The 9759-nt window shown below is 55.7% G+C and overlaps 2 protein-coding genes across 6 annotated transcripts in view; both read left to right on the forward strand.

The window, feature by feature from the left end:
- Positions 1-957, forward strand: part of acot9.1 (acyl-CoA thioesterase 9, tandem duplicate 1) — a 4613-nt gene extending 3656 nt beyond the window's left edge. For both annotated transcript variants that reach the window (XM_030099220.1, XM_030099221.1), the window contains 4 exons: positions 79-164; positions 279-366; positions 440-590; positions 701-957. In XM_030099220.1, the coding sequence (XP_029955080.1) occupies positions 79-164; positions 279-366; positions 440-590; positions 701-759 (384 nt within the window). In that variant the 3' untranslated portion in view covers positions 760-957. The remainder of the gene's footprint in view (positions 1-78; positions 165-278; positions 367-439; positions 591-700) is intronic.
- Positions 958-2247: 1290 nt separating this feature from the next.
- pdha1b (pyruvate dehydrogenase E1 subunit alpha 1b) lies at positions 2248-9391 on the forward strand. Of its 4 annotated transcripts, XM_030099216.1 has the most exons (14): positions 2248-2372; positions 2983-3003; positions 3411-3545; positions 4651-4716; positions 4820-4993; positions 5386-5512; positions 5599-5690; positions 5800-5892; positions 6004-6159; positions 6480-6551; positions 6628-6695; positions 7019-7127; positions 8816-9009; positions 9115-9136. In XM_030099216.1, exons 1-13 carry the CDS (start codon positions 2313-2315, stop codon positions 8978-8980), a joined length of 1338 nt encoding a protein of 445 aa, XP_029955076.1. In that variant the 5' UTR covers positions 2248-2312; the 3' UTR covers positions 8981-9009; positions 9115-9136. The 4 variants fall into 4 exon arrangements, with proteins under 4 accessions (XP_029955076.1, XP_029955075.1, XP_029955078.1 ...); XM_030099215.1 differs by having other exon boundaries at positions 8816-9391; XM_030099218.1 differs by lacking the exon at positions 3411-3545 and having other exon boundaries at positions 8816-9391.
- Positions 9392-9759: the final 368 nt, after the last annotated feature.

Raw genomic sequence — 9759 nt, forward strand, 5'->3', positions numbered from 1 at the left:
ACACAAGGGAGAGCTTCAAGAGTGTGTGTGTGTGTGTGTGTGTGTGTGTGTGTGTGTGTGTGTGTGTGTGTGTTTCAGGAGAGAAACATCTTCAACAGGATCTTTGGTGGTTTCCTGATGAGGAAGGCTTATGAGCTGGGCTGGGCCAACGCCTCATCCTACGGGTCAGAGCTGAGCACACACACACGCACACACACACACACACACACACACAGACACACACACACACACACACACACACCCCGACGCGGGCTCCTGAATCCTCTCTGACGTTCCAGAGGTTGTCGGCCGAAGCTGGTTGCCGTTGACGACATCTTGTTCCAGAAGCCGGTGGAGATCGGGTCCCTGCTGATGCTGTCCTCTCAGGTCTGGACCCCCCCCCACCCCCACCCCACCCCGACTGCTGCCATGGTAACAGCTGTCTCCGTGTGTGTGTCAGGTGTGTTACACTCAGGACCACTACATCCAGGTCAGAGTTCACAGCGAGGTGTTCGACCCGCTGACCCGGCAGCACAACACCACCAACGTTTTCCACTTCACCTTCTCCTCCGACCAGCACGTCCCCAACGTGGTGCCCAAGACGTACGGAGGTGAGCCGGACCGACTGCCCCTCCTGACCCCCCCTGCCCCTCCTGACCCCCCCCACCTCCTGAGCCCCCCCCCAAAACAGTCCAGACAGCGCTCTGCTCCTCTGTTCCAGAGTCCATGTTGTACCTGGACGGGAAGAGACACTTCAACCAGACGGTGCCGGAGCTGTGAGGGGCGGAGCTCCCTCTGGCCGGGGGGGGGGGGGGGTGCTCCCTCTGGGCGGGGGTTTTGTTTCTTCTTCTTGCTCGCTGCTGCTGCTCATGTCTCCGTCCCCACAGGTCCAGGTTCTGGTTCTGGTTCTGTTACTGAGAGTTCTGCTCATTTCTGTGTTACACTAAAGAAACGCACAAGCTGACTGTGGGGGGGAGGGGTGGGAGGGGGCAGCGGGGGGGGCATGTTTACTCTAAATCACCAAATAAAGAGACATTTATCTTTACTAGTCCTGAGGCTTATTTCACCCTCAACCTGTTGACCTCTGACCTCCACTCACTGACTTTTACACAGACCTGATGCTCCACCCCCCCCCCCCCCACACACACACACACACACCTTTGCAGATTCAGTGTGATCAATGAGGAGGTTTTCAGTTGAGAATAAAGTGTTTTCCCAGATGCATCTAATTGTTTATTCGAGCCTGAATGTTTCTCCAGAGCAGCGGTTTCTCTGAGGCTCCCTCTGTTGTTTCCTTCATCTGACCAGGAGGAAGCATTTCTAGTTGAAAAGAGAGAGAAATAAAGCAGCCCTCTGTCATCACGCTCTGTTTGATCACATCTAACAGAAGATTTCTCACTTGTTCTGGAGTTTCTTGAACTATTTAGAAAGAAGATTTAAGAAATAAATCTAAACTAAATTAAGTGCTTCAATTATAAATAAAGATTCCTACACACAGAAGTAATCATCACCTCGAAGTTCCTCTTCTGGGACGATAACAGAGAACCATCTCAACGAGGAACATCTGGAGCATTCCGGGGGGAACTCTGGATGTTTGGAGGTGAAATGGAAGAGTTTCAGTTGATGATCTTATTACCTTCATATTCTAATTCAGAAACACTTAATTCAAAATGTTTTAATTGTTGCTAAATTTATAACATTTAACAACCTGATCAGTTCTGATGATGGCCCTGATCAATAGTAGAATCGTCAGACTAAAAGGATGCCAGGGTTTGTGGAATTGGAATGGATTTAATGAGACTGAAGTTCCATCTGAGGCTCTCCTGTTTATGATGTTGATCATGCTTTAAATCAATATCAAAATTACAGCTACAGTATAATGACAATAGCAATACTGATAATAAAATTACAATCTAATAGCAATATTAATTAAAATGTCATGGTGTCAATAATAATTCTGATTCTAATCATACAATTATAACATCAATAACAAACAAATACAATACCCTTAAACCAATGTCTCTATAAAAACCTCAATCAGCCCAAACAGTTTGAGTTCATTTTGTTCTCTTTATGTCAGTGTGTCCTCTATGTCTGGCGTTTTTGACAAACAGGAATATAAGTTGAAAACTTTTATAGTGAAAGCATGTCATTCCTCTCAGGGCTTCATGTGCTGCGGGAGCGAGGGACACCTCTCCAAGATGGCCGCCACGTAGGCACGTCTGAGGTGTTGGCACCCGGAAGTGTATGAACCCGGAAGGGTTATTAGTCGGAAAGGTTAGCAGCAGGAAGCCGGCTGCCGTTAATCCGGGTTCGGGTCGTCTCTCGGTAGCATGAAAGCCATGCTAGCCCTCCTCTCTAACGCTCTGTGCAGGATCACCGGCCGGACCGTGGTGAGTGTCCGCGGCTGGAGCCCGGTTACCGGGCGGGACCGGCGGAACCGAGCCGCGCTGAGCGTGCTAGCCCTTAGCTGCGCTCCAACGCAGGCTGACCTTGCTATGCTAATGCTAACAGCTGTGTGTGTGTGTGTGTGTGTGTGTGAGTGTGAGTGTGAGTGTGAGTGTGAGTGTGAGTGTGAGTGTGAGTGTGAGTGTGAGTGTGAGTGTGAGTGTGAGTGTGTGTGTGTGTGTGTGTGTGTGTGTGTGTGTGTGTTGGGGGGGTCTTTTGGTGGTGTTGTGTGGTTGTTTTGGTTGTGATGTTGTGTGGTTGTTTTGGTGATGTGTTTCATTGTTGTGCTTGTTGCTCCTCTGGTCCCAGGACAGTCGTCCTCCGCTGTTTGGTCTCGTCTGTCTTCAGGTTTCTGTCTGACTGTAGGAGCTCTGCTGCCCGTCACTGGTGTCCTGCTCTTGTCCTCTCCTCCTCTCCTCCTCTCCTCCTCTGTTCACACTTTAAACACAACAACCCGCACTCATGTGTTGCTTCTCTCCCTTTTCTCTCCCCTCCCCCCTCCTCCCCCTCCCCCCCCTCCCCCCCCCTCCCCCCTGCCCCGTCCATGACCCTCAGGGAGCCCAAACAGTGTCGGAGGTAAGCAGCTGCTCACACTGACTCCTTTCTCCTGCCAGACCGTCTGTCCTCCTCCTCCTCCTCCTGCTCCTCTTCCTCCTCCTCCTCCTCTTCCTCCTGCTGCTCCTCTTCCTCCTCTTTCTCCTCCTCCTCTTCCTCTTGTTTTTGACTCAATCGGCTGGGCATGTTTCACCGTGACAACACTTTCAGGTCTAGTAAATCTAATTCTAGAAGACTTTGTGTGCGTGCGTGCGTGCATGCGTGCGTGCGTGTGTGCGTGCGTGCGTGTCACACGTGGTGAAACATGAGGCTCTCGGTGCCCTGTGGAGCATGGTGGCTGCTTCCTCCGTCTGTTCTGCTGTCTCACCTGTAGACTCCGCCCCCTCCGGCCGTGCCGTGCTCTGATTGGTTGGCTCCTGTGTTCCCAGCTGCTGGTTGACCTGTCAGAGTACGTCAGCGTGTCATCCCCTCCGGCGGCGGCGGCGGCGGCGGCGCAGCGGCAGCCGCCAGACCCTCCACCTGTCAGGGGCGCAGAGCTAGTTGTAGAGCAGAGCCCGCAGCCAGTAAGGACCTGATGATGCCTCCGCCGTGCCTGCCTGCCACTAACTGCTGCTGTCCCGTCACAACTAACAGGAGGTGGAGGAGGGCTCCGCCCACTGCCCCCCCGGGCTCCGTTTCCATAGCAACACGCCAGCTGACAACACTGCCGGTTCACGTTCTCACCTCAGGAAAGTTCCACGTGGACGCAACGCTGTCAGGACAGTGGTCTGTTTCCACGGCAACGACAGCACTGAGGACCGTACAGGTCTCATGTTGGTCCACCAGGTGGTGCTGTTGATTAGTCTGGGATTGAGAACCCGGAGAACCTGGAGAACCTGGAGACCTGGACCTGTTCTCCTTCTGCTAATGTTTAGAGGGTATCAGCTCAGCAGAGTATAGACCAGGACCAGGACCGGGAGTGGTACCAGAGGACCAGGACCGGGACCAGGAGTGGTACCAGAGGACCAGGACCAGGACCAGGAGTGGTACCAGAGGACCAGGACCAGGACCAGGAGTGGTACCAGAGGACCAGGACCAGGACCAGGAGTGGTACCAGAGGACCAGGACCAGGAGTGGTACCAGAGGACCAGGACCAGGACCGGGAGTGGTACCAGAGGACCAGGACCGGGACCAGGAGTGGTACCAGAGGACCAGGACCAGGACCAGGAGTGGTACCAGAGGACCAGGACCAGGACCAGGAGTGGTACCAGAGGACCAGGACCAGGACCAGGAGTGGTACCAGAGGACCAGGACCAGGACCAGGAGTGGTACCAGAGGACCAGGACCGGGAGTGGTACCAGAGGACCAGGACCGGGAGTGGTACCAGAGGACCAGGACCAGGACCGGGAGTGGTACCAGAGGACCAGGACCAGGAGTGATATCGGAGGACCAGGACCAGGAGTGGTACCAAAAGACCAGGACCAGGACCAGGGTTCCTGCTGTCTCAGTGGGGACCCAGTCTGACTGTTTCCACGACAACAGAGTTGCGGTGTTTTGGAGGAGTGGTGTTTCATTGGCTGTGAGCTCCGTCGTCACGGGAACAGCCGCTGGAGTTGTGTGTTTTCCTTTGAGGCGGTTGCCGTGGGAACGGCCATGTTGCGGCTGACGGGGTGTCTTGTCGTCCCTCAGGGCTCCCGGGTCGTCGTGTCTCGGTCCTTCGCCGACTTCACGCCTCAGGCCACCTTCAGCATCAAGGTGAGTCCGGCGGGACCCGGTCCGGTCCGGTCCGGTCCCAGGCCCGGCTCCTGGCTGCGGTCTACAGCGGGTCCTGAGGACGTGTGTCTCTGTGTCCCGGCAGAAGTGTGACCTGCACCTCCTGGAGGAGGGGCCCCCGCTGGAGGCGGAGCTGACCCGGGACCAGGGTCTGCAGTACTACCGGACCATGCAGACGGTCCGGCGCATGGAGCTGAAGGCCGACCAGCTGTACAAGCAGAAGATCATCCGGGGCTTCTGCCACCTGTACGACGGGCAGGTGAGGACCCGGGGACAGCCGGACCCGACCGAACCCGGCAGGACCCGACCGAACCCGGCCGGACCCAGCCAGACCTAGCCAGACTCGACTGGGCCCGACTGGATCAGTGTAGCGGAGCCGTGACGGGGAAGGAGAACCGGGATCGCAGCAGGTCTTCTCCATAAAACCCTGACTTTTTGTCTGAGCGAAGGCCCGGGTCCAGTTCTGGAGTCCGGTCCAGGTTCTATTGTCTGGTTCTGGGGTTCAGTAGCAGTTCTGGGGTTTGGTTCGGGTTGGGGTTCTGGTTCTGGGTGGTGTCCTTCCTGCCCTCCAGTTCCTCCCCCTGACATGTGGTTTCCTCCAGTGGGACCTTTGACCCGGGTCCAGAGTGAGCCCCTCCCCCTCCCTTGCAGGAGGCGTGCGCCGCCGGCATCGAGGCGGCCATCGGCCCGTCCGATCACCTGATCACCGCCTACCGCGCCCACGGCTACACCTTCACCCGCGGCGTCTCCGTCAGGGAGATCCTGGCCGAGCTCACAGGTGAGACGCCCGGCCGCCGCCGCCGCCGCCGCCGCCACCGCCGCCGCCGCCGCCGCCAGGGCCTCACAAGTCCCGCCTCCCCACAGGTCGCAAAGGGGGCGTGGCCAAAGGCAAGGGAGGCTCCATGCACATGTACGCTCCGCATTTCTACGGAGGGAACGGCATTGTGGGAGCTCAGGTGAGAGCACCACCCTGAATCCCCCTCCACCCTGACCCCCCTCCACCCTGACCCTCCACCCTGACCCTCCGCCCTGACCCTCCACCCTGACCCCCCCTCTCTCCGGCAGGTTCCTCTGGGGGCGGGGATCGCTCTGGCCTGTCAGTACCAGGGGAACCATCAGGTGTGCGTCACGCTGTACGGAGATGGAGCGGCCAACCAGGTGAGACCTTTGCTAGACCGGGCTCTGGACCGGGCTCTGGACCGGGCTCTGGACCGGGCTCTGGACCGGGCTCTGGACCCGGCCCTGACCCAGTTCTTCCTCCTCCCTTAGGGTCAGATCTTTGAGGCCTACAACATGGCGGCGCTGTGGAAGCTGCCGTGTATCTTCATCTGCGAGAACAACAAGTACGGCATGGGGACGTCGGTGGAGCGCGCCGCCGCCAGCACCGAGTACTACAAGAGGGGGGACTACATCCCCGGTCGCGGGGTGAGGACGGGGACGGGGCCCGGGGGGGGGGGGGGGACGGTCCGGGGCAGACGCTGCTCCCTGTGTGGGCTGCAGCCGGCCCGTGAAGACCCAGAGAGACCAGAGACTGGACCAGACCAGGACCAGCTGTCTCTGCTGCAGTAACAGGTGTGAACATCCAGTCAGCCCCCTGGTGCTCATGTATGGTACTGCACACAAGCACTGGCCCCTCACAGTGGGGGGGCGCTGCGCCTCCTCCTCCTCCTCCTCCTCCTGCTCCTCTGACTCCTCCTCCTCTTCCTCCTCTGACTCCTCCTCTGACTCCTCCTCCTCTTCCTCAGGTGGATGGGATGGACGTCCTGTGTGTCCGTGAAGCAACCAAGTTTGCAGCAGATCACTGCAGAGCAGGAAAGGTGAGTTCCCCCTCCTCCTCCTCCTCCTCCTCCTCCTCCAGCAGTCAGCCTCCCCTCATGACCTCATGTGTTTCAGGGTCCAATCATCATGGAGCTGCAGACCTACCGTTACCATGGACACAGCATGAGTGATCCAGGAGTTAGGTGAGCATCACTCTGCTGGAGGGCGTCACTCTGCTGGAGGGCGTCACTCTGCTGGAGGGCGTCACTCTGCTGGAGGGCGTCACTCTGCTGGAGGGCGTCACTCTGCTGGAGGGCGTCACTCTGCTGGAGGGCGTCACTCTGCTGGAGAGCATCACTCTGCTGGAGGGCGTCACTCTGCTGGAGGGCGTCACTCTGCTGGAGGGCGTCACTCTGCTGGAGGGCGTCACTCTTGTGACTCTCCTTCATTCCCTGCGCCGTCCCGTCCTCTTCATACGTGGAGACCGTTTGTCCGTCCAGAACATGAAGCTTCCGTGTTCCTGCAGCTACCGCACCCGGGAGGAGATCCAGGAGGTCCGCACCAAGAGCGACCCCATCTCCATGCTGAAGGAGCGCATGCTGAGCAACAACATGGCGTCTGCAGAGGAGTTCAAGGTGAGCGCAACAAGCGCCCCTCAGAGTCCAGTGACGTCTAACGAGATCGAGGAGAGAATGTTTCCAGGCTAATGAGCACTTTTACCAGGTGTTCTTGATGACATCATGGTGTTCTTGATGACATCATGGTGTTCTTGATGACATCATGGTGTTCTTGATGACATCATGGTGTTCTTGATGACATCATGGTGTGTTTACAAGGCCAATATATTTGCTCACTGACGGCGTCCTCCGCTGAGTGTCTCCAGCAGGACGTCCATCAGGAAGTGGAGACAGTTTCTAAAGCGAGCTGCAGCATTAAACTCTGGGAAAAGGGTCAGATGAGAAAACAGAAGGATCCAGATTAGAAACACGGTGAAACTGCTTGAAGCTGCTGAGTGTCAAACAGATCAGACATTCCTACAAACACAATCATTTCGCTGTGGGTTCTCCTGCCTGTCACACCGGCGTTCCTTCTGTCCTCCGTCTGCTCAGGTCTTCATGATGACTGGATGACTTCAGTCTGATATGCTTCATATAGTTAAACTCATCGTGAGAACTGTTTGTTTCTCTCCTCAGTAAATACATCGCTGTGTTCTGCTGTGAAGCAAAGAGAGAGATTCCTCTGAAACAGGTTCTAACAAAGAACCTCAGGAATTTAAGGAACCTTTGTAGAACAAACTTCAGCAGAACCTTCAAGAGAAAAAGCAGAAATAAGTTAGAAACATCAGGAGGTTAAACACGACTTGTTTTTAAAAGTTCTACAGTTCTTTCTTTATTTACCAGGAACAACAACAACAACATGCACAGCTCAGTGATGAGGGGGTTCTCCAGGGTTCTCCAGGGTTCTCCAGGGTTCTCCAGGGTTCTCCAGAGGTCATGTGACTCCAGTCTTCAGGTTTTCTCTCCATCAGACTGCAGGGTGTCTGTGAGGAGGACCTGGTTCTGCTCATGAACCGGCTGGGTGGAGCTGGGAGGAGGTGGAGACTCAGGCCTGCTGCACCCAGAAGCCTTTCTGACCCCAGACTGACGCCTGCTGGAGGAAGATTTATGGCAGTGATCAGAAACATAAACGTTGAGGACACAGAGTTCTGACCATAAGGTCACAACATGTCAGTTAACCAGAATGTCAGTCACAGGAAGCGTCTCTGGGGTCATTCAAAGTACAGAAGCAGGTCTGGTATCTCAGATCAGGCCTTCAGATTATTCCTCTTTTATTTTTAGCTGCTTTGGCATCACGTCAACCCTGAAGACTCTGGGAGAACCACACACTGCCAGCTCAGAGAGGTGTTCGTACCTGCATCAGTTCATGCAGTGAAAAACAGACCTCCCTCCATCCACGTCTGGCTGCAGACCCCCTCTGGACCAGGCTCTGGTTCCTCAGTGGGTCCTTGATGGAAACAGTTCATGGTTTTATTCTGAAGGCTCAACATTACGCAGTAGAACCAGGAGAAGACCTTTACTCCTCTGAGACGGAGCTTCTTGATATTAACATCGCCTCTCCTTTAAACATTAAAGTTCAGTGAAACGGCTTCAAAGCTGAACTTCTCCTCCAGCGGCGCAGATTGGCTCACAAGAACAGAAGAAGAGGAGTATGGGAGTTTGCATATTGAGAAACGGCCTTGATCTTATTTGTGAATCTGAGTGAATGAATGAATTTATGGATTAATCTGTCCCCCCGTCTGCCCCGTCCCCCATCTTCCCCTCAGGAGTTGGATGTGGACATCAGGAAGGAGGTGGAGGAGGCGGCTCAGTTTGCGACCTCTGACCCCGAGCCTCCTCTGGATGAACTCTGTAACCACATCTTCTCCAACAACCCTCCTCTGGAGGTCCGAGGCACCACGCCCTGGTCCAGGCTCACCTCCGTCAGCTAGAGGAGCTGCTGCTCCGCCCCCCTGGTCCAGGCTCCGCCCCCCTGGTCCAGGCTCCGCCCCCTGGTCCAGGCTCCGCCCCCCGGTCCAGGCTCACCTCTGTCAGCTAGAGGAGCTGCTGCTCCGCCTCCTCCTCTCATCTCAGCACTTTAGGAGGACTGCTCTGTCCTCCACCCTGCCAGTGTTATTTATTTATTTATTTATAGTTTTATAGTCATTCTGTCTTCATAGCTCCTCCTCCTCCTCTTCTTCCTCCTCCTCCTCCTCCTGATGCTGCAGGGTTGCTCCTAAACGCACAAACAGTTCTCCAGTGTTCCTGCAGGTTTTCCTGCTAGACGTTCTCTTGGGAACAGACGGGTCCAACAGTTCTTCAGAACCGATTCCTTCTGTGTCAAATAAAGGTTGTAAATAGTTCTCCTGCCTCCAGTGTGTCTGTGGACTAGAAGGAACCGAAGGTTCCTGTGGTTCTCCTGCAGTGACCTCTGAACACTGCTGCTGGCCGCAGCGTCCGGGTTCTCCGGTTCTCTGGGAGCATGGGAGTACCAAAGCTCTTCACCAGTCCCGTCGTGGGAGGAGAGGTGAGAACATCCAGGGGAACGCGAGCCTCTCAGACGGTTCTCCCACCGAGCAGAACCCACCGAGCAGAACCTGTTCATGTGACGTTCCTGTGAGAACGGAGGCTGGACTGCTCTCATGGAGAAGTGTTTGTTTTTCACCACAAGGTGTCGCTGCTGCACAATGAGGGGCAGCTGATCACACACACACACACACACACCCTCTCC

Source organism: Salarias fasciatus, chromosome 9 (genome assembly GCF_902148845.1).
Source record: "Salarias fasciatus chromosome 9, fSalaFa1.1, whole genome shotgun sequence".
Taxonomy (NCBI): Eukaryota; Metazoa; Chordata; class Actinopteri; order Blenniiformes; family Blenniidae; genus Salarias; species Salarias fasciatus.

Coding starts and splice junctions, on each gene's coding strand:
- pdha1b (XM_030099215.1), top strand. CDS start 2,313: ATGAAAGCCATGCTAGCCCTCCTCTCTAACGCTCTGTGCAGGATCACC. Junction 5,893..6,003: donor GAGATGGAGCGGCCAACCAG/GTGAGACCTTTG, acceptor CTCCTCCCTTAG/GGTCAGATCTTTGAGGCCTA. Junction 7,128..8,815: donor CGTCTGCAGAGGAGTTCAAG/GTGAGCGCAACA, acceptor TCTTCCCCTCAG/GAGTTGGATGTGGACATCAG.